Raw genomic sequence first — 27306 nt, forward strand, 5'->3', positions numbered from 1 at the left:
GGACTTTGGTGTTTGTCTTAACAGTGGCATCGTTTCAAGATAATATAAATGATGGCTGCTGATTTCTTACAAATTAAATAATCACTTAGATCAGGCCTGGTTTGCTTATACTAAGCCTGTCTAATGGATTATGGTTGATGATTAGACCCCAAATTAGCAACATTAATGGTGGTTCTTTCAAGTTTGTTTATTTTTTTTTCCTTCCTGTCAGGTCATGGAGCTGCTGGTTCATCTGAATAAGCGCATCAAAAGTCGACCAAAAATTCAGCTTCCAGTAGAGACACTGCTAGTTCAGTATCAAGATCCTTCTGCAGTGTCATTTGTCACTGTAAGTGTTCTTCCAAGATTGTTTGCTGCTTTACTTTAGCAAGCAGAATAGTCTTTAAAGCTCCTGTATTTAGCTCTGTCAGTTTTCCTAGCAAGTATGTAATTGTTAATGAGGTTGATGTTTTAAGAGCTTTTTTTATATTCAGTTTTATAGTCTGGTGTGGGTGAAACTTGGTTTCATAAAGCATTTTGCTGTTCAAATTAGACAGCTACTCTTGTATTTCATGGTTGCATGAATCATCATTGCTTGTATTGTGAAGGGTCTGTTCATTTGTAAAAGCTGCATTTTGCAAGCAGCTATCAATCCTTATCCTGATATCTGCAGGATCAGAGTTTTACTTAAAACACCATTATCTCTTTGAACTCATGAGGACCTGTATTTTTATGTGGTTTTAGCATCAGGACTGTAGCTGAGCAAGATGAAAAAAATGTTATTTTATAGACTGTGAAACTTTCACAGATTATTTCATTCAATCTAATTTAAAAAGTGAAAATAGTTTTATAATGTTTTTCCAAAACTATGAGACAGTTTACATTTAAGTTTTTATAAGTCTGTTGCAAATCATCATCATGAAACAAAAGTGATTAAATCATAGGGAAACTTTGTACTTTTTGTTTTACTGTTAAGTCCTGTGTGTAGCATAAATTAAAAATATGACATGTTAGAAATGTATGGAGAAATATTTAGACTTTAAACAGCAGTGACATACATAAAAGTAGTTTTAGGTTGTCCTCAGCAAGTGGCTTTATCTGGTATTCACATTTTAGAAATGACCAAGACTTCTGGAGTGCATATGTCCTGTAGAGCAAAACAAACCATCTTGTTTAGAGACATACTTGACAAACTCTGTATTTGGCTGTACTTGTCAAAAGATCTTGTCGTTCATGTATCTCAGCAATGCATATTCCTTTGCATCATAAGGCTTCATAGCATTTTAACTCAAGTGTCGTCTACAAAGTAGTGTAGTGTACTACAGCACTCCTCTTTGGCACTGCTTTCAGCCAGGTCATGGAACACAACTCTTACCTCTGCAGTTCTTGGCTGGATTTAGGTGAACAGCATAGTCCAGTATTCAGTATTGCTCTGCTGTGCTGTCCTGTCACTGGATGCTAACTGCATTTGCTGCTTTTAAATGAGGTGATTTAGAAACATGTTTTTAAGAGAAATTTTGTCTATGCTGCTGACTTTGTATTTATTCAATATTGTATTCTATTTTATTTCAGAAATAGGTAAGAGAGATCATTACATTTGCTTTATTTTAAGCTGTTGCTTATTTGCAGGCGCTTTTGGTGAAATTGACAGTGAAAAAGACATATCAGAGAGAGCTTTTTTCATTGTTTTTTTTTCCACCTTTTAAAGCAGAGGCCCAGCAAGACCTGCTTGGACTAGTCCTTGCCGAGTCTTCACTATATGTTTGTCAGTCTGATAAGTCTTAGACTAAAGAAATTGGTCTTGCAAAACATATGTCGTTTCCAATACCCAATTATGTAACAGAACATACAACAAGAGTTTAAGGAACACATACTTCTTTTCCATTGCTGCAATGTGCTTTTTCTACCCCTTTAGAATTTTACCATAATTTATGTTAAGATGGGATACCCCCGTCTGCCTGTGGAAAAACAATGTGAATTGGCTCCAACCCTTCTCACTGCCATGGAAGGGAAACCTCAGCCACAACAAGACAGGTATGACTTCTTAGTCTTGGAGTGAATTTTGTTGGTATTGATTTAGTAAAATAATTTATATTAGTTGTTTAAAGATTTCTTTTCCTTAGTGCTGTCTTCATGACTTAGGATGTTCTTGCCATGTACAATTTGGATCAGTAAATCAGTTATTTGAGTGGTACAAGAAATTGTTATGGTCTAAAGCTGTAATAATATACAGAATCTGCAGCAGCAGACTCCCTATATGACAAGAGGGAGTGTTATGATGGAAGTGAAATGCCTGTCCGTATCCCCCATGCATCTTCATCAAGTTCTGGTTTCCAGCTTAAGGCCAGACCTTCAGTAGATGCCCTCTGACCAGCTGCAGGAGCAGTGCTAGATGTCTCAGATTGGCCATTCTAAATTGAGAGGTAGTGTTTCAAGTAAGTAGGAGTTCTAGCTAAGTTGTAATATATGAAAAAAGAGTGTTGGGAACTGCTGTATGCTAAGAATCTCTATGGGTGGTCCTGGTTCTTACCTACACTGAGATGAGTTTCAACTGTGTTGGTATTGCAAAATGTCATTAAAATCATGTCTTCATTCACTCTACATACTGTAATGGTGTAAAAATATTTTTAAATTACATTACTGGAAGGTCTTGAGTAAAATCTTGTTCCATTCATTAGATTAGTGTGAAAATACTTGAAGCATGTTTTTTCTCTGTTGAAAAGGCAAGTACATGAGTGAAGAGACCTTTGGAAAATCCGGCTGTACTGCTAGATGTTCGCCAGTGGGTCTTAAGGATGAGACAGCCCTATTCTGTATTTTGTGGCATAATTGTGAAACTGTCAAAAATCCGGACAAAGACAGTGACTTTATCTCTCCAGATGTCTGCATGCATGCAGACACATATATTCCGTTTTAAGGACATATCCTAATTTATCTTCTGCTTTTCATTTTTAAGTACATTAGGTGGTAAATAGAAGCCACTGGGTTGTGAATATGTTCAACTTTGTTAAGATTCTCTCTTTTTTTTGCTATTAAGAAAGGGGTTTGTTGTAAAAGGTTTCTCTCTTGTATGTTATAAGTAAACAGGTGTGGTTTTTTAAATGATTGCAGTAAATGTAATTGTTTTTCAGCCTAATGCATCTTCTAATACCAACCCTTTTTCACATGAAATACCCTGCTGAACCACTGAAAGCAGCAGCTTCTCCATTTAATCTTGCTGAAAAACCAAAGACTGTACAGCTGCTTTTGGACTTTATGTTGGATGTTCTTCTTATGCCTTATGGGTGAGTTGATACCAGGCTTCTCTAGCATTGATGTGTTCTTTATGTGTGAAACAGTACAAGCTACACCCTTGAAAACACATTTAAAGTGTGCTGTTACTTCCTAGCTCAAATGAAATCAGTAGAAAAGTACAAAAGAAGTTGATAATTGTAATAACGAGATAGCCAACCCTTTCAAAGAGAAGCCTGACAAAAATGTGTGCCATCTTTCTGCTGTTGAGTTTTAAGGCTTATTGTTCTGAGATCATAAGCAAGAATAATCTCTAAAAACTTGTGCTTTCTAGAGTTAAACCTTTGAACACAATTGGTCTTCTGTCTGTGTTTTGGTGAAAAATGTTCAAACTGCAGTGATGTTGTCTTAGTGTGAACACTGTTTTTGAAAACAAGAAGAATGTGCAGAACAACTTGAATTTACTGATCACTGTTTGTTAGGAACCTTCTAGTGTCTAAAATCAATACTTTCTCAAAATGTTTTCCCACTAACTGTTTTTGGGGTGTTTTTGTGTCTTTGTATTGCTAGGGGAGCTTTTGCTTTGGAAAAAAAATAGAAATAGTTTTGATGGACGAACGTGTTTCTGGTTTTTTTCTGGCAATATAAGTCTCATAGGATTGGTGCCAGTATGATCTATTTGATCATATTTCTTGCTCACCGGAGTGGATTATCCTGAAGGAATGAATTTAAAATAGCAAGCCCATGGTCTTTCTCCATGTCCATTTGTTGGGGGCCATGCTTTCCATCAGATAGGGGAGCACTTCCGTTTCATTTGAATATACAGAATCTTGCATCACACAGTTTCAAATACCTGTTCTTCTGTTCATGATTCACACTCTTCAGTTGGCTCAGGCTAATTGCACTTAGTGTCATCCATTGCTGTAGCTTCAGCAGATGAATCCTTGGGCTTTCCAGTGAGACTTCAGTCTCTTCCACACTTTACTACTCTGGCCAAGCATGAGTTTTTAAATCACAGAATCATTTAGTTTGAAAGAGACCTCTGAGAAAACACTCAGAGACACTGAAAGTAGGAGGTGAATGTTTTAATTTTCTTTCCAGAAGGTGCTAGAGAGTGTCTTGAGTTAGCTTGTGGTTCTGGTTGTCTGTCTCTTGAAGTCTTGCTCCCTGGGGTGAAGCTGTTTGCAGTGGTTCACAGCTAATTTATGCTTGTTAGAACTTGGTCCATCATTTTCCAGTTGTGATTTAGCCTTACCAGTTTGCTGCAGTAAAGGAAACAGAAAGCTTAACTGTAGGGTTTAAAGCTCATAATAAAGTGTTTAAAGTTTTAACTAATGAGACTTGGAATTAATTCCTATTGTTGAGATTGTTTACCTTTTTGTTGCCTGTGTGCTGAATGCAAGGTGGGAGGCTGGCTGGGGCAAAAGAATTCTTGCTGGTCTCTGCAGTGCAATTTTGAGGCCATTTGGCCATCTTCCAAGGATACATGGAGCAGTGGTGTGGCTTTTATAAAAGCATGAAGGTGAGCACAGGGCAGCTGCGCTAGCCAGTCTTGTGAAAGAACAAGCTCCGTAAACTTTTTTTTATTTTTGCTTTCCTTCTCTCCCCAGTATTAAAACTACCATTTTCCAAAACAATATCTCATTTATTATTTTACATCAGGATGTTTCCTGCCACTTGTGCTGCATAGGCTTCATTGTTTCCTGTGTTAGGTTTGTATTTTTTATAGAAATCGTACAAATGTTATTGGAGCTTTTAACATGAGTTTCATGTTAGACAGCATGAGTATTTAGTTCTAATACAAAATAAATAATTTTTTTCTGGTTTGTAAGCTAAGGACTCTTTCTGGAAATGCCAGTGGACCCTTCCCTTTTCTAACTGAAGTTTGTTTTCGTTTACAATGACATTGTTATGGCTCTTGCAGAATATGTGGGGATAATTGGCAGCAGAGCCTCAAATTCTATCTTATGTTGGAGTCATGGGATTAATTAGAGAAAAATAATCAAGTTGGACAATTTATGTGTCTTTCTCAATTCCAGAATCTAATTCAGCTGATAATGTGGATTGGAAAAGGCTCTAATAAAAATCTTTCCCTGCCTGCTTAGGTTTGTATTGAATGAATCTCAAAGTCGACAAAACGTGCCCTCGGCCCAGGGGTCTTCATCAAGTAGTGTGGGAGGTCCTGGAATCCCTCAGCCACCTCCAGGGATGAGCTTTTATGCAGCCAAAAGGGTTATTGGAGATAGTCCGTGGACACCAGAGCTGCTAGAACAGGTATTTAGAGCTATGGGGCTGGTCCGTGGTGAATTGTGGGTATGCTAATGGGACAGTTGCAGATGGAGGAATGGAAAGCTGGAGGGAAAATATGTAATTGATTCTGACCAGGTCTTTAGTTGACCTGAGGGAATTTAGTGAGGAATTTTGCATGATGCCTTAAAGAATTTAGCCGGGGAGGAAGGTGATTGGGAAGCAGCCGTGACTGCAGCCTACTCTTGTGTTTTGCTCTGAAAGGTTGCAACAGTGTCTTCCGAAGCATCCCTTTTCAGCAGTGGTGTAACAGAGTATCCCGTAATGGTGATGCTGGTACTTGCTGAAGATGACTTCGACCGGAGTCAAGCTAAGAGAGGGAGAGCATGTGAACTTCTCCTTAAGCAAGCAGAAGCCATGATTTGAGACAGCTGAGGTGCTACAGTTACTGTAACATCCGATTTCTTGTCAGTAACCCTGCTTTTCCCTGGTGTTGAACAGTGTAAGCTGGGGATAGTGAAGTTCATTGAGGCTGAGCAAGTGCCCGAACTTGAAGCTGTTATACACCTGGTCGTAGCCTCCAGTGATACAAGACACAGTGTTGCCACTGCAGCAGACCTTGAACTAAAGAGCAAGCAAAGGTAAGGTCTGGATGGTTGAAAAAGATGGTGTTAGTATTCCTGAAACAGCTATTGCAATGAATGTAGTGCTCCAGAGAGACTGTGCTGGAGGTGAGGAAGGCTGAGATTCCCTGTATATGTGTGAAGCTGCCATGTCTTCCCACTGGGCTGGGAATTATGTGGTTTGCAGTCTTGCAGATGGAAATGTCATTTGTCTTCAAAGATGATACTTTAGTTGTGTGGGTTTGATCAATTTTGGCATCACTTCTGAGCCATTTTCTTACCAAATCATAAAAAATAGTGGTGGTTTCCGCTATACACATTGCCCCCTGTGCATTATCAGTTGTCAATAAGGCTTCAGTAAATGATTCCCAGAAAAGTATACTTTCATTTAATTTATTAGGAGAGTAAAGAGACTAATTGTGAAATGGATCATAGTCTAGAAAGTTTGGCAAACACTGTTGTCAGTTATTACTGAAGCTTCTGCTCACCTGCAGTTCGCCCCTCATCATGTAAAAGACAATGCTTCTGTCTTTAACTCATCAAGAGGCCAGAGCAATGGCTGTTGATACTGTTTGCTGAGACATTGACAATGGGAGATTTGCTAGCTCATGTAGGAGGCTGGAGCAAGATAGGGCCATCTTTGAAATATGTAGGTGGCTTCTGTAGAAGTATTTAACATGGAGTCAGATTTTCCATGTGAAACTTTCTGCAGCTGAAGTTGTTCAGGTGCCTCAGTCGTGACAGGGGAGATGATTGTATTAAATGATGAAGCATGATTAAGAAAGCTGGTCTCTCCTTCTTGTCTTATGTTTCCTTCTAATGAGAAAGATGTCCAGAGAGAAAAAGAACTGTGTGGACAATATGTAATGTTAAATGTCTTTTATAATAGACATTTATAATACCTGGTTCAAAGATTACTGATATTACCATGGTCTGTATGTCTTGTTTCAGTAGCAGAGAAGGGAGCATGTAAGTTTCTAACAAGTTACTTGCTATCATGTTGTCAGAAATTGTTAAAGTGTAATTAGTTCACATTCTTTATGAGTATATATTATGTGGATGTGGGAAAAGAGGTCAGAAGTCAAACTGTGAAGTTCTATGTAAATTTTGGGACTGATATGAATATGATGCAAAATGCTGTATTTTAAGTCAAAGGTCAGAATCATAACATGTTTTTGTTCAATATGGTTTTTTCCTTCAGTTTAATTGACTGGAACAATCCTGCTATCATCAACAAAATGTATAAAGTGTATCTTGGGGATATACCACTGAAAACCAAGGAGGTAAGATTTGCCTCCAGAGTTGTCTATCTTCTTAATTGCTGAAGAAGTAATATTAGTTGTCTTACTTTAAAAGTAAAAAACGTATTTGTGTTTCTTTAATCTATCACTTCCTTTGATATCTGCTTTCACTGAATATTTATGTTATTTGACTAATTTTTTTCTCTGTGCCAGTGTGTTCTGATTTGTAGCAGAAAGTAATTTACTGTTGTCCAGAGATGCACTGTTTAATCTCTGTTTCTGACAGGGTTCTGTGCTGAAACCAGAAATGAAACGAGAGTCAGTCAGCACCCGTGTTAAATTAAAGATAGTTCCTCATCTTCTACGATCCCGGCAAGCTGCGGAAATGTTCCCAGCTAACATTCAGGTGATGCATATTTTCCAAAGCTACACTTCCTAATAAGTTTGATGATACAGTTCCTCCAGTACTTAGAGTTAGGAAGCATTGTTACTGATGACAGTGTTTAAAGAAGAGGGGGAATGAAAATCTTTGAAAGTGAACCAGACACTCTGTAATCTGCTCCTTCCTTTTCGTCAGGTGGTGTACGATGGACTCTTTGGTGCAAACACAAATGCAAAACTGAGAAGTCTGTCTTTGCAGTTTGTACATCATATTTGTGTCATGTAAGTAGTTCAGAGAGCACAGTGTTTCTTAGCTATTTGCCTAGAAGCCACTCTGTTTAATAAAGATATAACTGAACCAATGAGTCCTAAAACGCAGGGCAAGTAGGGGTTTCTTTTTACTTAATCTGGAAAGCTCAGTGTGTCTGTGCTTGCACACAGGAAGTTGTAATATCTGATCTTAACACAGTCGAGAGAAGTGATACTAGAGAATAACCTTTTCAGGGATGCAAAAGATAATATTTTGTGGGTTTCTCTAATTGCAGTTGTCCAGAGAGTAAAATAAAGCCCTTAGGTCCAGTGCTTTTAAATGGACTTACAAAGCTGATCAATGAATACAAAGAGGTAAGATGAAAAGTTTTTTTACTATAATTCTTCATGTGAATACAAGCAAAAGTTAAATTTATTTATGATGGGAACTGATGTATCTTTTTTTGTGTTTGCTTGAGAGGTTGCTGGAGAATACCTTTTAAGAATTTTTGTTGGAAGAGAAGCAGATATTTTAAAATGCTATATAGCAAAACTGTTTTATTTATGTAACACTGATAGATATGTGCTTGGGCACCATTTGCAAAATCTATAGAAAGTAATAGTGCTAGTAATATAAAGAGAGAAGTCAAAGTAGTATCTAGCTGCCCTTACTCTGGAGCACACAAGGACCTCAACTCTGCATGTTTATCCCATTGTGTTAAGCATCTGTATAGGCCTGCTTGTTATACATTCCAACCTATTTATCCAGGGATAGTATTATTGTGAGAAGGGTTTTACCAAAGAGAACTGCAATACTAGTCTGGCCTGATGAGATGTTTCCAGTGCCATTTCAAAAGTCAAATTCTTCATGATACTCCTACATGTACCATAGAAAGGGCAGATGTTGCAGATCACCTTTTCTGCAGCTTTAAGCTTCTTGCTGCTTTGACCTTTGAATGTGACCTTCTGGCCTGAGTTGGCATTTGAATGCACGGGACACCCTGCCATAGGGAAGGGAATGAAAAAAGAGGAAGTAAGCCCCTGTGTATAATTGTGCTGTATTGGTCATCCACAGGATGCGTTTTGCAAACAGCTTCCTTTGTTTACAGCTGCTGTTCAGAGCCAGTGGTTTCTGCCCCTTTGCTACTGTTTCATATCCTCACTGAATCTCCTTACTTGTTTCTCTTGAACTAAAATATGGGCAGCTGAGACCAGAACAGAGATTTGCATTTTGCCACAATTTGCAGTTTCTCTATTTCTTAGACAAAAGTGTGCTCCCTTTGTTTCTATATGTTTTTATTCTTGGATAGAAATACTTGGTATTTTAGGATTCTTTTTCCATGAAAGCCTGCTTGAGCAATTTTAAGACAGGATTTAAAGTAAATGTTTATTATAAAAGATATACCAGTGTGTATTTCTGGTTTTGCTAAATTCTGTTTATTGTTTTATTATTCAAGGATTCAAAACTGCTATCAATGGCATATTCAGCAGTTGGAAAGCTCTCCAGGTAACTGAAACATCATTTAAGCAATGGGGCATTGAACAACTTCTCCAGAGTAACCAGTTAATTTATCAGCAGCAAGTTTTATGCCATCTACCAATTTTGCAGTTGAGTGCACAATGCAGAGAAAAGTGTTCTTCTTGTGACAACTTCAGAGATGTAAAAAAAAATACATTTTCAGCTGATAGCTTCTCTAGCAGTGATTAATGGCAGCTCATGAATTATGCACAGAATTTAGGAAACGGTTCCCCATTCTGGATTGCCAGAAATACAGATTTAAGGAATGTACAGCAAAGACCAGAGGGCATGAAGCTAGGCAAGTGGTATGTTCAGTCATGTACAGGTGATCCAAGTGGTTGTCCATAAAATGTCTCACTTTCCAAACAGTGTTAAGGGAGGAAGAATGTGTTGCTTTATGGTGGGAATGGATAAGATAGAGCAAACTGTCTGTGCTGGCTCTAATTATTTGACACTTAAAATTTGGAATGAGGGGAAGACCAATGAAGTGTGAAGCATTTCAATTTAATAAAACAAAAGCTTCATGGATTAAAATATCTTGTTTCAGCCGAATGCCTCAGCTTTTTACCAAGGATATAGCACTGGTACAGCAGTTTTTTGAAGCCCTATGCAAGGTGGGTGCCGATGGGGCTTTGGGAAATCATTATTTTCTTCTGATTTTGCTGGATTCTTGACACTATACACTGTAAAGTGCAAACTCTTTGTTTTTTTGCTGCAGGAAGATGCTGATACTAGGCTTGCCATTCAAGAGGCATTGTCTATGATGGTTGGAGCATATAGTAACTTGGAAGGAGCCCAGCGTACCTTGATGGAAGCTCTTGTAGCTTCTTATTTAATAAAGGTATTTTCAGTGCAGTCAAAATCACATACCTTAAAAAAAAAGTGATTAATTGTCTTCCTGTTTCCTGACACTTCCTGTTAGATAATTCTGGATCAGATCTTCCTTTTCTTACTGAATGTATTGGCCTGTCTGGGAGAAGGCAGGGTGTGTATGCTCAGATAAAATATTTTTAACATGGCTCGGTGATGCCAAGTTGGTAATACTGCAGTTCTCTGTTGTTGTTCTGTTTAGCAAAAAACCAAATCCATTACAATTGCATTGTATGTTTCTCATAGTCTTCTCCTTAGAAAACTTCAAGAAGTAAATGCTTCAGGGACAGTCTTCTGAAACACTGTGGGACATGGAGATTTTGGTAGAAAGGATCAATCACTGCTAAGTGGGGTTTCAGCAGGCTGTGTGATATGTGACATAAGGCATCTGTGGACCTCTCCAGGAGCTTAGCCTTGAGACACTAAATCAGACTTGACCTACTCATATTTTGAGTACTTTCTTTGTGTTCAGAATACACCAAAGGTCTGGATTTTCAGAAGGAGCAAGTATTGTATACTCTCTGTCTGCATGAGTACCCAGTCTGACTGTGAAGGTTGTATGTATTTCTAGAGTAAGAGATAATTTTCATGCTGACAACCCCTTTCCTCAAGGGATCTAAATCTCCAGGCAGTACCTTTTTGAGACAATGTGTACCTTACAGACACAATCACCACCATAAACTGGTATTTCTTTCCCACCTCTCCTAAGCATAGCTCTGTTTTTTGTGGCAAGATGATATATGTCAGTTTCATTTCAAAACTGCCTGGATGGAGCAGTTCAGTTTTTCAAGAATTAGTATGATTCCCTGAAATGTGTATATGTTTAATTAAACATTTAATTCCCCATTTGTGTATATATGAGAAGTTTGCTTTTCTTTGCCCTGTCTCGTGCTATATGAACTGTAAGCATGAGTAGTGTCTCAAAATCTCTAAACTTTAAATCATGTTGGTACCAGAGGTCAAAAAAAAATGACTGATGTACAAGTGGTGAGTGAAAGTCATTACTGCTGTCATTTAAGACTCAACCATATGTTTGTATCTTTTCCCTTTAAGCCTGAAGTTCAAGTACGTCAAGTGGCTGTAAAATTTGCTAGCACAGTGTTTCCTCCAGATCATATCCCTTCCAGATACTTACTCCTGTTAGCTGCAGGAGACCCGTAAGTTGTTTTCCTTTATAAATTATTTTCTCATATATATACTTATGTATGTTTGTCTATATGTATATATATGTGTCTACATACATATATATGCATATGCACACACACATGTATATACATTAATTATAATATATATATATAATATGTATATTTGCATTAAATATGAATACATATATCTGTGTGTTCATAAGTTAGCACATAAAGAACTTGAAGAAAATTAAATATGGTAATTTGGAAATCAAACTTCTTGACATTCTCATGGAGAACTGTTACTCTACTCAGTGACAGTCTTGAGATTGTTTTTCTTGTTTCAGATGAACTGCAGTCACTAAAGCATTTCATACTAATGATCAGTTGCAATTGCAAAAGTAAAAATGCATTAACTGAAATCACTTTTACAGTGTCTAGAAGTTATTTTTTCCAGGTAAATTCTGTCAGTCTATTTTTAGCTTGTATTTGCAGAGAGTTGAGCATGCAGTTTTGAGAGTTGCCACTCTGCTGAAGAGTAGGTGACTCCTTAAATTACAGTAATAATTTCATTTGCAGTTTTCTGTTACTGCAATGTAAGTGGTGGGTTTTTTTCCCCAATTTATTTTCATTACTAAAATTTTGATGAAAGCTGCTGTTGTATAACTAAGGAAAGCTAAGCAGATTAGCTGCAACAACCAGCTCTGTCATTACAGTGTCAGCACTGTTTCAGGAGTAGTTATCTATTGTTAAGTAGATAATGATAAATCTAGTAGGTGGCAGCTGAAGCTTGACTATAGGAAGTGATAGGGAGAAGTAGCAGATAGGAAAACCAGGATGTGGGAACCAGAAACTGATGGTGAAACCTAGAAGGATGTAGGAGGAATAGAAGTGAGCTCATCCAGACAGTTTTGCAGAGAGCACTCAGTACTATCCCTTTTTCTTTCCTGTCTCTAAAATAAGCAAATATTAAAAGTTGTAGTGGAAGATTTTTTTTCTCTTTCTTTCAAAAAAAAAACCAAAAAAACCCCCACTTCTCACTTAAAAACGGTTCTCTCTCCCTCAGCTTCCCAACATATCTTATTGCTCATTAAAGGCTTTTTGTTCAGTGCAAATAATGTCTGTTTCTCATCTTTTCTTCTGAAAGGCGGGAGGAGGTACATGGAGAAGCCCAGCGAGTACTGAGAACATTTTCTGGAAAAAATGAAAAGGAGAGTTCTGGGAAGCAGATGCCTTCCTTCCCTGAAATGGTCCATTACATTCAAGACAAGGTACAGTGCTTCTGACACAGTATAAAGACAAATAGATATGTGAATCTCAGGCATGGGATAGGTGTGGTCTTGCCTTCCTACAGCTGCCCCAAGGAATAAAATTAGTGAAAATCAAAATAAGGACCACACATAGTATTTCATTGCCAAGATTACCACATGTCATCACTTTCTGCTGGCAGTGATTGCAAGAGATCCAAGTATTAAGTAGCGAGACAGATCTTTTATTAAAGGGAATGTTTTGCTTTCTTGCAATTTGTGCAGTTGATATGTGGAATGAGGAATCCAGTTCTCAAGGGGTATAATCCAGCATGTTTTACAAACACAGCTCCTGAACGTGCAAGAAGACTACTTTTTATTTGGCTAAAATATTGTCTGTGTTACACACCTCTGTGTATAGTAGCTGTACTAGGCTTATAAGCAGTAAAGGATATGTGGAGAGTCGCTGACAATATTTTTTCTTATGATAGCTTACCTTTTAAAAAATGTCAGAAGTATGTAATTTTGAAGCACATGTGATTTAGCATGAGATCTGTGATAGCAGAATGCTTACACCTTAGAGATTTCTTTTGAAATATGTGCTCTGGTGGTGTTGTACTCTACTAATACTCTGAAGTATTTGAAGCTCTGTCAGAAACCTTGCTTTTTTTGTTCAGAATGCTGATTTCTTAAGTAGATATAAAAAAAAATAGGAAACCAAGATTCAGTTTTAGATAACACTCTTAAATTCTGTTGCCCTGTAGTTTTGAAGTTTTCCTTAACATTCATAATGTCGCTAAATAATTTTGGATCAGTGTAGTTCAATCACAAGTGACAAAAGCAAGAGTCCCTCAATCATGGGGGAATTACAATGTTTTTGAGTGCTTTTCAGATCTTTGTGTCCTGAAGATGTATAAAAAATCCTAGAAGTATAATTATTTGTTTAGTTATGTCAAAGTGTGATTTTTCACATACTATCAATAATCTGTGACGTTTGGAGATGCTTGAGAAGTTTGTATGCATTACTTGACACGATTGACTGAGATGAAAAAATAATGATTTAGTATGATCCTTCTCACCTTTAAAAAAAAAAATACACGTCAAAGAGTAGGATCCCATCTGCTGGGTATGGGTGGGAAACTGTTCCTCAAGGGAGCCCCTGTCTGTTCACTAAATCAGGTTTTCTTTAATAATCCTTAATGTCATTAAAATTAGCATTGCAAAAGATGAAGGCGTGTTAAAGGTCATTCTCTTCTGTGATTGCTTTGTGTCTTTACTCAGGTACAAGGCTGCCTGACTGACATGCACGTTGATGTGCATGTTGCCTGTTTAATACATACATACTGCTTTTCTGCAACATTCGCAGTGGGTGTCACTTAAAACCTCCTGTTTGGATGTTTTTCTGCTGGCATATTTCTGCTTGTGAAAGCTAACATTTACATGGATATGAGTTGCTCTCTTGCTGCTGCAGCCTTCCATATAGCAAGTAGAGAGATCCTTCGAGTCTCTCTCAGTCTGAGAGGCTCCCCAGACTTGGCTGGCGCAGCACAGGGCACCCATCTCCCAGTACGGGGGAAGCGTGGCTGCTCTGCAGCCTCTCCTGGCAGAGCTGCCACTTTAAAGCTTTCTGGCTGCCTGTCAGGGGGAGGCTCAGAGTTTGGAAGTTTGTGTGGTACTTCACTTTTAAATTCTTAAGTGCTTCTTGTTTCCTGAAAGGAAGAAAGAATGTTGTACTCCTTCAGCCTCCCCTGCTATTCCCTCTCATGCATTCAGAGTTTTCACTTTCTGAATTGGTGTAAAGTAGATGGAACTGATATTACCAAGTATACTGTGCCCTTTTTATTACAGAGCTGTTACACATTTTCAGTTGTTAAGTGGAGGATTAACACACTCATATCAGCAAAATTTCACTGAGCTTTCCAACATCTCTGTTATTATGTGTCTGAATGGTCCACTCTTAATGTATTCTGTTGTTTAGGCCACTCACCGAATGAAAACTCCAGCTAAATATATGACTGGAACTGCAGCGTTACCTTTTAATCCTGCCACATTTGGAGAGGTAATTGTCTGGTTTTACTTCTTCAGATATGGGTACCACTGTTTATCTAGAGGACAGTCTAAGAAGCCAACAGGTTCTATAAGTCACCCTACATTCTAAAATTCTTTGAAACAGATGTTGGGATTAACTGTCCATCCTTTGTCCTTAAATGGCAGTCCAAACAAGATTGTCATGGGGGGTTTGGGAGGAATGTTCACAAGAGGGTTGCTCCACTGAATGGAGTAGCATTAGATACAGACAGGCAGTCCTGTGCAGAAGTCCCATTATGTTCCTTGGGGCATTTTTCCTAACAGAATCCCAGGATCCAGTGATCTGTAGAAAGAGAGATGGGAAGTGAGATTTCTATTAGCAATGTGTCGGGTTGCATTTGTACACAAGCCAAATTGGTACAGAGAACAGGCTGAACTTCCTGCAAGGAGTTACATCAACTGGTGATAAACCAAAAGTCTGTATATGATTTAATCTTTAGGAAGTGATGTAGGGTTGTCAGGCAAGTGGTCCTAAGGTTTGTTACACTTTATATTTGTTCCTGTCTCTATGCTAACTTTTCTGTCTATATTTGACAAAAGAAAAAAAAAATCCATTTTGGCTACACTGAGTACAGTATATTGTCTGCTCTTTTGTTTCCTGCATGGTTTTTCAAGTGCTTATGCATTCAGGATCCTGTGTTTTTTTATCTTCTCTACTTAGATAGTTCTCTATCTGCGGATGTGTCTTGCTCACAGTGCCGGTGTGGTGCCAACCTCACAGAGCTTGGCAGATATGCAAGATCATGCTCCAGCCATTGGACGTTACATAAGAAACCTCATGTCTGGCAACCACTTACCTTTCTCTTCCTCTTCCTCCTCCTCCTCTTCAAAAAGTGCAGAAACCAACCCTGTGTATATATATATTGGCCTTCTTCAGCAGCTCTTAGCTGGTGTTGGAGGTAAGAAACTGTGTGCAGCAGTATCCTGAAGAAATAAGTGTATTCTCCTACTAGAAATGAGTTGTCTTGTTTTTTGAACTTGGCTTCAGCAATCATAGAGTTGAAACACAGACTATATACTCTTTCATTTAAACTTGTTTTCTTCTGTGCTGTTTTGTAGGTGGGAGAAATCATAACTGTAAAATTGTAGCATCAGTTGACATAATAGTGTAAAATTGTGAAGCCATTGTATATAACAGCTTCTTCACCAGAGAATGTTGTGTCTTCCTCACTCTGATAATAGCCTATCTACCACAAGTGTAGTCTAAAATTTGAATGCATTTTGAACGAATTGCTACTAGACTGTTTGCTTTTATTAGAATCCTAATATGTCTGAGAAATATACCTTATTATTCTGTATTGTTTGTTATTACTAGTGATTTACAAATAAATGCCTGAAATGCCCTGATACTTCTTTACCTCTTTTTAGCACTGAATGTTACATTATTGTAAATACTAGAGCTATTTAATAACCTCATTCTTTAATTATTGTTTAGGTTTGCCAGTCATGTATTGTCTTCTAGAAGTTGTTTCAGTGTATCCAGAAAAACTAGCTGCCAGATTTGTAGACAAAATGGATTGGATTAAGGTATTGTGAAAACCCCTTTTTTAGTGTTTTTCTGGGGGATGGATGGAATTTGGCATTAGTAAAATCAGGCACGTTTCCCATGATGAAACTGTGTTATTTCCAAACATGCATTTGATTTGAAATCTGGTATTTCTACTCATAGTCAGCACCTCATGAAATGTTGATGTGCCAGGATGGGGAAGATTATTTTTTGGTTCTTCTACATTACTGTTTTTGTTCATTCACTTACATGTTCTAGGTAGTCTGTCAGCTATCCTAGGTATAGTCATCCATTTTTTTCTCTGCAGAAGAAAACTGAAGATAATGTTCTGCACATTTTTGACAGAGTGAATGTTTTCATGGGAAGATTGAATGACTTTCAGATTATGAGATTAGTTACATCCCTGGTTGTTTCAGGGACCTTCCTCTGGAGATGTTTTTTTCCTATTTATTAACCCCAGACGAAAAAAACCCCCATATATTGGAGTCTGCTTGGGAATAAGCCAAAGGGAAATCTGTGTTCACTGGATTCTTTCCTCAGGCAACTCTCTGCTTTTTCATTATTTGCCTCAAACACCTAGGGTTTTTGAAGGTCTTACAGGTTGCCATTGCTTTCACTGGGGCAATCTGGCAGAAACAAATACTTAGTCAAGTATTAAAAAATATTAGAATTTGTTCTAATAGTTTCTCCTGATGATATCTGTGCTGCATTGCGCTGTATGCAGGTTATTACTTCTCATTTACGTGCAGGTATGAATTGCCCAGGACAATACTTGAAAACATTGCCCTTTTCAGTATTCCTCATCATTTGTAGGAAACTTTTCTTTGTCCTTGGCCTAGTGTCCATTTGCAGAATTAAGCTTCTAGAGGTAGTTATTGATAGTACTGAGTTTCAGAAATAGTGTTGTAAATCATATTTTATGTGGTTTTGCCTTGTCAAGTGAAACAAACAGGTTGAGGGATGTGTTAAAAGTCAGATATCTGATGCTATATTGAACTTAACAATACATTTCATGATCCTGAAGGATTATTTCTTGTTTGTTTGCGTGGGCTGATTTTGGTTTCTTTGTGGTAGCCCAAGGCACTCAAAGATTTGGGTATGAATTTTTCATGGGAGTGTGTTGCATTATACATCAAATTGCTGGTAGAGGTAAGATTATGTCTTAACAACTTAACCAAAGCTTCCAAAATTTAAATTTTAATAACTTATTTGGACAATACAAGATCTCAAATTGGGTAATTTTACTTTTAGAACTGTGATTTCCTGACACTTTTTTTTGGTTGCATTTGAATTGCTAACCTTCTTGAGGTTTTGAAATTCCCTTTGTTTAATAAGATGGCCTGGTAGCTTCCAGCAGCTCAGGGAGAGTGTAGTGGTTTAGGGTATGGGTTTTTTTTGGCACAGTATGAATGCAAAACCTGGAAGCTCTTAGCTAAAGACAAAATTCAGCCAAGAATTCAATGTGCATGGTTTTGACACACAACTGGTGGGTGGCCCTCTTATGGCTAGTGGTCTTCTTTCACCAAAGTGCTCAGTGTGTAATGAATGCTTTGTTGAATTGAGGGCTGTGTTTCTTATTAAGTGATAATGCTGTTGGTTTAAAGTGTGCTTTCTGAATTAAGAACTGTTTATGTATCTCCATGACACTTGTCTTTGTATATTGAAGGTCTTTATGAACAGACTGAGTAAGAAGCTGCTTCCACATTTTATGGCTTGCTTTCTTTTTTTTTAAACTCCCACAGAACTTGATGAACACTAACAAAGAGGAAATGCGTGAGCTTGCAGCCCTGTTTTATTCTGTAGTGCTGTCTACCATGTCTGGAGATGAGCTTAGGGCATCCTTGGAGCAGCTGATCAAGATGACAAAAGACAGCCATGTAACTACCTTCCTTTGTCTGCTTCTTGTTTTTTCTCATGTCATGTAACTGATAGGATATTTGAATCTCACCATGTGTCCAGGATGTATTAACTTTAATCTGGGTGTAAAATTAACTAACAGGCTTCCAGTTGGATGGTGAGAAGGGATTTTTGTTGTAGGTGAGTGCAACAGATCTTTAAATAAATTAATCCCTGAAGCTGTTAAGGTCAGTAGGAGGATTTCATGGAGGCGCATCCCAAGCAAAGCACCGTCATGTGTTTAACCAGTTTTAGCCAGCTAAATAGCCACATCCCGTTGAGTGGTAATGGATCACACTACCTACCTCAAACTGTTTGCCTGTTCCTTATTCCTGAGCACTCACAGAGTCAAGAAAATTTTTAACTTTTTAAATGTTCAGCTCTTCCCTCCTGAGCCATAGTCACCTACTGGGTCCTCACCACTTCAGGATCTTGTGCTGTGTTAGGACTGTGCCTTCTTCTCTCTTGCCCCACATGGACTGCTCAGCAGGCCTCCACAGCTGTGTCTTTATATGCTGGGTTTACCTGTCTTCCCTTCTCCAGCAGCTCCTTTTGCCTCCCTTTATTCTTATTTCTCCATTTTGCCACTGCAAGCAGGGAAAAGGAGTCCTGAAAACAAATTGGTCTGGTTTCTGTGCTAGTGTGTCTTGAATCCTGCGTGGGAGAGAAAGCAGTAGTATTTCCTGGTTCTGTTTCCCAAAAATGGTTTTGTATCAGTCTCTCTAATGGACTTAAAGGGCCACCATTTTACATTGCAGGTAACAGGCTGACAAGAAGTGCTGATTGCTTTATGTTGTAGTTAGCAAATGTAATTTATTTTGAATTTGTGAAAACTCTGTGTGTGAGCCAAAGCCATGTCATTGCTCAGTTTTGTGTAGGGCACAGCTCCTGCAGTCATGAAGTCAGTGTAGATGAGTCCCAACCCCCCACTGCTTTCAGCCCCACTCACCCATGTGAACCATGAAAGAAAAAAAAAGCAGGGTGTTGCCATGCGTTTGTGAGTCTGAGTCAGGTAGAGCTCTGACTTGCTGCTACTGTACAAAACCATTTGAATTTGTACACCTAGGAGTGGTGATGATCCTAGTGTTTCAGTAAGGACTGCAGTGGGAATGGATAACTAAAGTGGAGATGGAGGAGGATCCATCTTCTGCTGGCTTGCTGCAGTGAGACCACATCAAGGAACAGTTCCTGGTGGCCAGGCTAGGTTGAGGATCCCATTGTGGCACCACAATTGCACCCACCGGTGCAACATTTGTGGTGTTAAAAAACAAGAGGTATAAGCTAATCCAAGCTTAAGCTCCTGCACCCCTCCCTCTGTTTTTTTTTTTTTTTCCAGTTAAGTAGCATTTGAGTCTCACAGCCTTGTTTCTCCACAAAATCCTTTTGCTAGAATTCACTTACAGGAATAAACATGGTCATTAAATAGTTCCAGCACCAAATCAGCCTTGGAGAAACAGGTATTCTTGACATTTACTTGTGTTGATTAGATTTCATGATTTGTGGCCTGCCAAGCTGTAGAGGCACTGCCTTCAGCATGGGCCAGGTCTGAACTCATTCTTAGCCATGTAGAGCAGATGTAGAGCGATTACCCTTGACTGCTTTTTACCAAAGAGTACATTTTGTCCCCTTAGTCTGAATATAGTCTGGTTTTTAACCAGAGACAATGTACTTTGGGGGCTTTTTTAAAGTCTAGCACCAAAGGGTGTCTTTAGGAATGTGAGTGCTGGTGATAAATTTCTAATCTGTCCTCCTAGATCTCTTTCAAGTTTTGTTAATGAATCTTAAAGAACTCCATCCATCAGAGAGCACTAACAATATCAAACTCTCTGTTGTTTTATTATGTGTTAGAGCTCTGCATTCTTCAGGGCACCTTCTGGCTTGTCCATATGTGTTTTTAAATCAGTGCTTTGTGCAAAGTGTTACTTACTTTGAAAATGAGATTTTTTGCACTGTTGGTATTGTCTGTAGAGCCCGGAGGTCCAACATGGATCCTTGTTGGCTTTGGGATTTACAGTAGGAAGGTACTTGGCCAAAAGGAAAATCAGAACAATGGAGCTACATGACATAGAACAGCCAAACACTTCAGTCATGCCGGATCAAGAACAACTTATAAAATCGACAACAGAGACAATAGGTAACTTCCTGCCTAAGACTTTGCTGCATTGTAATGTTGGTTTTTTTTAGTCCACCCCTGGCTGAGTATTTTGCTGAGATGCTCAGCCCATAGACAGAGTAATGTTGAGTTCAATTTTTGTGATAGAATTTACAGCTTGTAAGAATATAATCTGATTAGATGTATGGACATTTCAGCAAAACCTAGGTGGACTTTGTAACTTGCAAACCAACAGAGTACAATCAGGAATGATATTATTGCCTAGATTCCTCTCAATGTCTCCTTTCACTCCCATTTTTTTCTAACATAATGCTTCCTACCAACTGTAGAGGAGATTAATGCTTTGCTTCTTGCATAGGTAAAATACAAGTGCCTGTCCACTGCTAAATAATAATCAGAGTCATCCTGGTTTACTTTTCCCTGTAGGTTCTTTTTTGGACAGTACCTCTCCCTTCCTTGTGGTGGGTGCTTGTATGGCTCTTGGAGAGATTGGCAGGAATGGCCCCTTGCCAATCCCCAATGAAGGAACAGGATTTACAAAGCTGCAACTTGTTGAAAACTTACTGGCCCGAATCCCTTCCAGCAAGGAAACAAATAAGGCAAGATTTTTGTAGTGTTTGTGTAGCATTCATTTATTGAATGCTCACTAGGTATATGTATTACATGCTAAACTCAGCCTTGTTTTTTAAGGGAATGAGGCTTTTTGTTGGCTTTTGTTGGTTAGGGTCTAGGTCTTTCTAATATTGTTTAGCACTGATCACTTGTGCTTTCTATAGTCATAACTAGAGGCTTAAGAGATAAAAATATGAATACTCTTCATTTTAATTCAAGAAAAATGGGAATATCTTCTTTTACCTGCATATAATCCTCAAAGGTAACAGGACATTTGTTCTGATCTACTTTGGAAAAGAGGTGCACTGATTGAGCTAATAAGCTGCTTGCATGTATATCTGATACCTAGAGTGAAACTTCAGCAAGGGGGAGAAGTAGTGGGTTTAAAGTGCATCTTATGGACTTAACAGGAAGGTTATATGATTGTGTTATTTTTGTTTATATTTAAGATGAAGGAACGAGCAATACAAACATTAGGTTACCTCCCAGTGGGAGACGAGGATTTTCCCCACCAGAAGCTACTGCTGCAGGGTTTAATGGATTCTGTGGAGGTGAGACACTGTCAGTGTATTAGCCTTTATACTACAGTGATTATTTCTCTTCGGGTGCTTTTTATGTACTCTAGAGCCAGATTTACAAAGGGAGTTGACTTTCTGTAAAAGTGCCTCTGGGTTTTTTAAAACTGCCTTGAAGTAGAGAGCAGAGATAGGCTTGGGGCTGGTACAAGGCTTTATGCCACAGTTTAAAAACTTGCTAGTCCAGGTCTCTGCCTCAATCTGAGCAAATACTCATTCCCCTCTAAGAGGCTTATAGATTTTTTTTTTTTTGTACACTGTATATTTAAAATATCCAGAGCTTATATTATTGAAGCCTTAGGCCTGTACTTTGGCCTTCAAAAGTACCCTGAAAGTAGGTAATATGAATACCTCTGAGCTACATTAGCTAATACAACTCATTTGAATTGGAAGTTTATAGAAATATATATATATATATATATATATATATATATATATATATATATATATATATATATATATATATTGTCCATCTAAATTCATTATTGAAGTACGCTGCATTCTTTTACAGTCTTTCAGCTTCTATACATATTGCAATATGCTAGATAACAAAATTAAATAAAAAAAGCTTTTTTAGTACCCTTCTTCCTTGCTGATACTGACATAGGATTCTGCATTGTAGAAATGGCTGTTGAGTATCAGACAGGCCTGCTTTGCTGAGTGCTCCAATTCTGATCTGATCAAACATGCAGGAACCATAGAATTATAGAATAGTTTGAGTTGGAAGGGACCTTAAAGGTGATCTAGTTCCAACCCTTCTACTGTTGACAGGGCGAGGTCACTTCACACTAGACCAAGTTGCTCAAAGCCCAGTCCAACCTGACATTGAACTCTGCCAGGGTTGGGGCAGCTATGAGTGACCTCTTCCAGTGCCTCACCACCTTCACAGTAAATAATTTCTTCCTAGTAGTTCATCTAAGCCTACTCTGTTTGAAACATTTAACCACTTGTTCTATCACTATACTTAGGTGACTAAAAATACTGAGAATACTGTGTACCCAAACAACAAAAGACGTTTCTGGGTACCATGTTTTCCCCTGTAACTGCATGGGGATTTTACAACTTCCTTTATAAAAAGTGTACTTGAAAAAAACTTATTTGTCTTAGATTGCAGGAAGCTAAGGGCTTAATTCTCCAGGAGCCTGAGCATTTTTTGCTTCTAGAGCATAAGGAAAACTATCTAGGAGATACTCAGCAATTAGGGAAACCAGTTCTTATAACATAAAATTCATCATAAGTACTGACAAGAAAGTGGCATATCTTGTTCCTGAAGGCTCAGAGGATAGTGTAAGGAGGACAGTGAAGCAAAACAAGTACCATCTGAATTATTTTAATGTGAAGAAAAAGTTTCTGCATCTTTTAAGACATCAGCTTCTGGATGGAATTACAGGAGACTCTTTCAATGCTCCCTATTATAGTTAAGCCGTAGTAATTTTCACTAATCACTATCAGCATAATTTTAATTTTGTTTTATTTTCATTCTATTGAATTCTTTCTTTTCACCAAGTTGAGCTTCTGCAGAGACTAGTAAATACTTCGTCAAAGATAAGCTTTTAAAAAATGTGGAAATTTAGCTTTTATCATTCATGTCAGACAGTTTGGCATTGCCTCATTTTCCATCAACTTCAGTGGGTCTGAGGTGCCACATAGTCTCAGAAGCTCACCAGATCTTACTGTAAATTGGTGCTGAACGTTGGGACTGAGATTGAGAGGCTGTGGTTTTGTGGATTAAGTGCCAGAAGTTTTGGTGTATGCTTCATTAGTACTGTCAGTGATGCTCTGATGTGTTTTTTAGGCCAAACAGATAGAGCTGCAGTTCACTGTTGGTGAAGCTATTACCAGTGCTGCTGTTGGAACCAGCTCAGTGGCTGCGCGGGATGCATGGACTGTCACAGAGGAGGAATATATCCCTCCTTCAGGTAGGTCTTCCTAATGCAGGGGCTGGGTTGGGAAATGTCTGGGCTAACACTTAGCTCCAAAGCTTCATTTCTGTGGTGTTTGCTTTATAACAGAATACGCAAGAGAGGTTTTGTGTTTGTGGTTATATACAGGTTGTTTTACCTCGTCATGTCAGTCTGCTCAGAGGGCAGAAGACTTCATTCATAGGCTTAAATAGCTGCTTATGTACTTCATTGCCACTTTGTCTCTGTGTTTGATTTTTTCTTTTTTTTTGTTTGCCATGTTGAATTACTTTTGGGGTTTTAATACACAAATCTTTAAAAATACCATTTTAAACCCTGAACAGGAAAATAGTCTTATAAAATCAAATCGCAAGTGTTTTCCAATAACTTCAAGTGATGCAATTAAGTGAAATTTACATGCAGTAAATGCAGAAATTCTGTTAAAGAACTAAGATTCTGTACCCATTGAAATACAAGTGTCATGAAAGGCTAGCTTCAAATCAGACAACTGTAAATATCAGTCTCATACCTGCAAACACAACATTTTAATTTTGTGAGAGTGGTCTTAGATGTGCAGTGTACAGAAAGCTGAGCATGTGGTAAAAATTAAACCTTGCTATTGCTCCAGAAATTGTGAGTCTTAACAAAAAAATAAGTTCTGCCCTGAGTCTTAGGCAGTGTGAATGGTACCTCTTCTTGGCCACAGGCTCTAAAACATGTTAATGAAGAGTTAGGAGGATTCTGCATGTCTGTTATTTATTCTACTATTATTACTTTCCCAGTGATTCCAGTGAGTTCCTAAATAAGCAGAGATTAAGGTGTCATATGAGTACTCTTGAGTTCATTAGGTTTTGCATTATTTCCATGTAAATGGCTGGGCACAGTTTTCAGAGTTCCTCTCCTCCACCTTTATTTTTTTCATATAGATTTGAAGGTGAATGACGTGGTGCCCTGGGTCCTAGACCTTATTTTGAACAAGCACATCATCAGTCCCAACCCACATGTTAGACAGGCAGCTTGCATCTGGCTTCTGTCATTGGTGAAAAAGCTGAGCACCCACAAAGCAATTAAGGTAAGAAATATGCCTTTTTCCTACCACTGGCTCCTTCTTCCTATTTTTGCTTCTCATCTTTCTCATCTTGTTTCTGTCCCTTCCTTCCCCTTCACTTCTGTTGTCTCTTTTCTCCACGTGCTGCTACAGTCCTTACTGAGAGGTTTTTGAGACATGGCCTATCTTTTGTTTCTGGAGGAACAATCGATCTTGCAGATGAACAAGGGTGCTTGTCACCTTTGTAAACATCTGACTTGCATCCAAGTCAGAGTAATCTCAATGTAAATAGCTGTTGTAAGATGATGTACCACTACATCCTCCCTTGGGAAGAAGAGTTTGGTGTCTGTATAGTGTTTAGGATTTATATTTGAATAATATTTGAGAGGTCTAGGAGGGGAAGCAGAAGGAGAGCAGAACTTAAGTGTTTCATGGTATTTATCTTTGGTACCCAAGAGCAGTTACAATGTGCTTTGTGTGCTGTGTATCTTTGGTACACTTTATGAACTTTAAAGTGCTTGTCCATAATGAGAAAATGTGAAAAGTCCTATACAAGGACTACATAAAACATTCCCAACCAAAATGACCTCTATCTGCATAGAGTTACTATGGACTGCGATGGGATCAAATGACCATTTTGTACTCTACAGGTATTGATAAAGAGCTTTGAGGCAAGCTGCTTTGCAAATGTAAATTTTTATATATAAAACATTGCCCCCTATTGTACTTATGTAAACTGTGCACCTTGTTGGGGTGTGGCAAAGCTCACCAGTTTGGGGATGGGGAAAGCCCCATCTGGCTGCAATCCAGATTTATGATGCATTGCTGCCTTGTATGAAGCAAGGACAATTCCTGTCATAAGCGTAGCTCAAATGGGCAACTCCTTTGATACAGTAGCCTCTTTTAGAAACTTGCCTGGAGACCAAAGGAAGGATTCAAAATAATGTCCTCTTTTCTCATCTTACAGTCCCATCTCAAGGATATTCAAAGTGCATTTGTTTCTATTCTGTCAGATAGTGATGGTAAGTACTGTTGTATCTTAAAAGTTGTCTTTTCATTGGCATTCAGCAGACTGGAGGGAATCTATCAACAGGCATATAGTCAACTACACTCTGTCAGCATTAAAAGATGACTGTAGAAACTTCCCATTTCTTATGTTGATAGGAATGATTTCTGTTCTAGGCACCATGTGCAGAGATCAGAAGCACAACTTTTTTGTGCGTTTGGCTAAAAAGCACACTGCATTTGCCCCTTCAGACTGTAGTAGAAGTGGTGTTACTTCAGCTCTGTTTTGGGCAGCAGGATGTATATCACAGAGTTCTGCATGAACAGAAATACTGACACCTCTTCAATCTAGCACATTCTGGTTTACAGCTCTACCCATGGCAGCTAGTGAAAAGAGTGGCATCCAGCAGCCTATGCAAAGCTCACTGAAGCTGAAGAGAGTATTATATTACCACAGTTGATTTCAGGTGCCGCTAGCATGTCAGAATACCTGTGCCTCTTGGAACTCTGCTGTTTCAAAACTCGCAGTAACAATAGTTATGTGAAGGTGTCACCTAATTTGAAGGGGTTTATACCTTCAGAACAATTTGCAGCTTCAGAATGCAAAGTTCGTGTGCAACACAACTGTGTTTGCTATGTCGTGATTTTGATTGAACCTTACTTTTGGAATTTGTGTACTGTTAATCTTGAATTTTGCTTGGTAAAATCTCTTGCAGAGCTTAGTCAAGATGTTGCTTCAAAAGGCCTTGGGCTGATATATGAACTAGGAAGTGAACAGGATCAGCAAGAGCTAGTCACTACGCTCGTTGATACCCTTATGACTGGGAAAAGGTACATGAATTCAGAACACAGTGAGAGAGTACTCTTATGTGTCTAGTGGGAACAAAAATGTGCCTCTTTTTTGTGTGGAAAGAAATGTTTTGGAGTTAAGGGTAAGCCAATATCCATTCACAGAGAGTTAAACTGAACATTTCTTAAATCGGCTTAGAGTATTTTGTGACTGAAGTTGTTTTGGTTTTGTTCCACTCAGCAAAGCTTCAAAATAATATGTCAGCCCTGGTTCAAATGGGCTGGGATTTACTTAGATTTGCTACTTGCTGCATTGTGTAATTGCAGAGAGCTATGACCACTTGCAGCAACTGCACATTGTGATGTGGAAGTGGTGACTTGCTTGTGCTGAAATGCACCTTTTGCGAAGAAGTGCTGTTAATGGTCTCTTGTCAGCTTTAGTATAAAAAATGCTGGTCTTACAAGACTTATGGCTAGAGATCATGTTGGTCAGTATTGGAGATGCTCTTTAATAGAGTTCTCCTGTCTAACCTGATGTAGGTTTGGCCACTGAGTCATAGAAACCTAGGCTTTGAGTGTAGGGATTCATTGGTGGTAGGCAGGAAGAAATAAGATGGATGGAAATGATATTATTTCATTTGTAAGTACAGATTTGCTGTCCATTATACAGCTCATGTCTGGACAGAACGAAAAAGTCACCATTCAGTGTTTTGACTTTCTACCTTTGCACAGCAAAACTCTCAACTTGCTGTAGTGTCTCCTTAATATTACACGTGATATAGGTTAATGACATTCCTTGCAGTGTGTGTAGCTTTGCCCACCTGTATGCTGTTTGTGGGATTGGAACTGAAAAAATGTGAAGCTGCTGAGTTAATAAAGCAAAATTCCCTGTTCTGTAGTGTGCAGTGTATTCAACTGTAGAGTTTGGTAATGCTGATACTGGACTTCTTTTCTATCAGAGCCAAACATGAGATGACTGGAGAAACCGTGGTATTTCAGGGAGGTCTGAGTAAAACCCCAGATGGGTAAGTTTACTGATAGTCTCTGACAGAGACACAGTC

The 27306-nt window shown here is 38.5% G+C and overlaps 1 protein-coding gene across 2 annotated transcripts in view; it reads left to right on the forward strand.

Annotated features, from left to right (window-relative positions):
* Positions 1–27306, forward strand: part of ECPAS (Ecm29 proteasome adaptor and scaffold) — a 58400-nt gene that overhangs the window by 10818 nt on the left and 20276 nt on the right. For both annotated transcript variants that reach the window (XM_059491957.1, XM_059491956.1), the window contains exons 3-28: positions 212–328; positions 1895–2013; positions 3111–3263; positions 5316–5484; positions 5959–6098; positions 7282–7363; positions 7608–7727; positions 7899–7984; positions 8248–8326; positions 9409–9458; positions 10018–10084; positions 10189–10311; positions 11394–11497; positions 12612–12735; positions 14690–14770; positions 15461–15698; positions 16235–16326; positions 18049–18183; positions 20171–20336; positions 20742–20914; positions 21377–21478; positions 23298–23421; positions 24330–24475; positions 25419–25473; positions 26173–26287; positions 27205–27270. In XM_059491957.1, the coding sequence (XP_059347940.1) occupies positions 212–328; positions 1895–2013; positions 3111–3263; positions 5316–5484; positions 5959–6098; positions 7282–7363; positions 7608–7727; positions 7899–7984; positions 8248–8326; positions 9409–9458; positions 10018–10084; positions 10189–10311; positions 11394–11497; positions 12612–12735; positions 14690–14770; positions 15461–15698; positions 16235–16326; positions 18049–18183; positions 20171–20336; positions 20742–20914; positions 21377–21478; positions 23298–23421; positions 24330–24475; positions 25419–25473; positions 26173–26287; positions 27205–27270 (3026 nt within the window). The remainder of the gene's footprint in view (positions 1–211; positions 329–1894; positions 2014–3110; positions 3264–5315; positions 5485–5958; positions 6099–7281; positions 7364–7607; positions 7728–7898; positions 7985–8247; positions 8327–9408; positions 9459–10017; positions 10085–10188; positions 10312–11393; positions 11498–12611; positions 12736–14689; positions 14771–15460; positions 15699–16234; positions 16327–18048; positions 18184–20170; positions 20337–20741; positions 20915–21376; positions 21479–23297; positions 23422–24329; positions 24476–25418; positions 25474–26172; positions 26288–27204; positions 27271–27306) is intronic.

Source organism: Ammospiza nelsoni, chromosome Z, assembly GCF_027579445.1.
Source record: "Ammospiza nelsoni isolate bAmmNel1 chromosome Z, bAmmNel1.pri, whole genome shotgun sequence".
Taxonomy (NCBI): Eukaryota; Metazoa; Chordata; class Aves; order Passeriformes; family Passerellidae; genus Ammospiza; species Ammospiza nelsoni.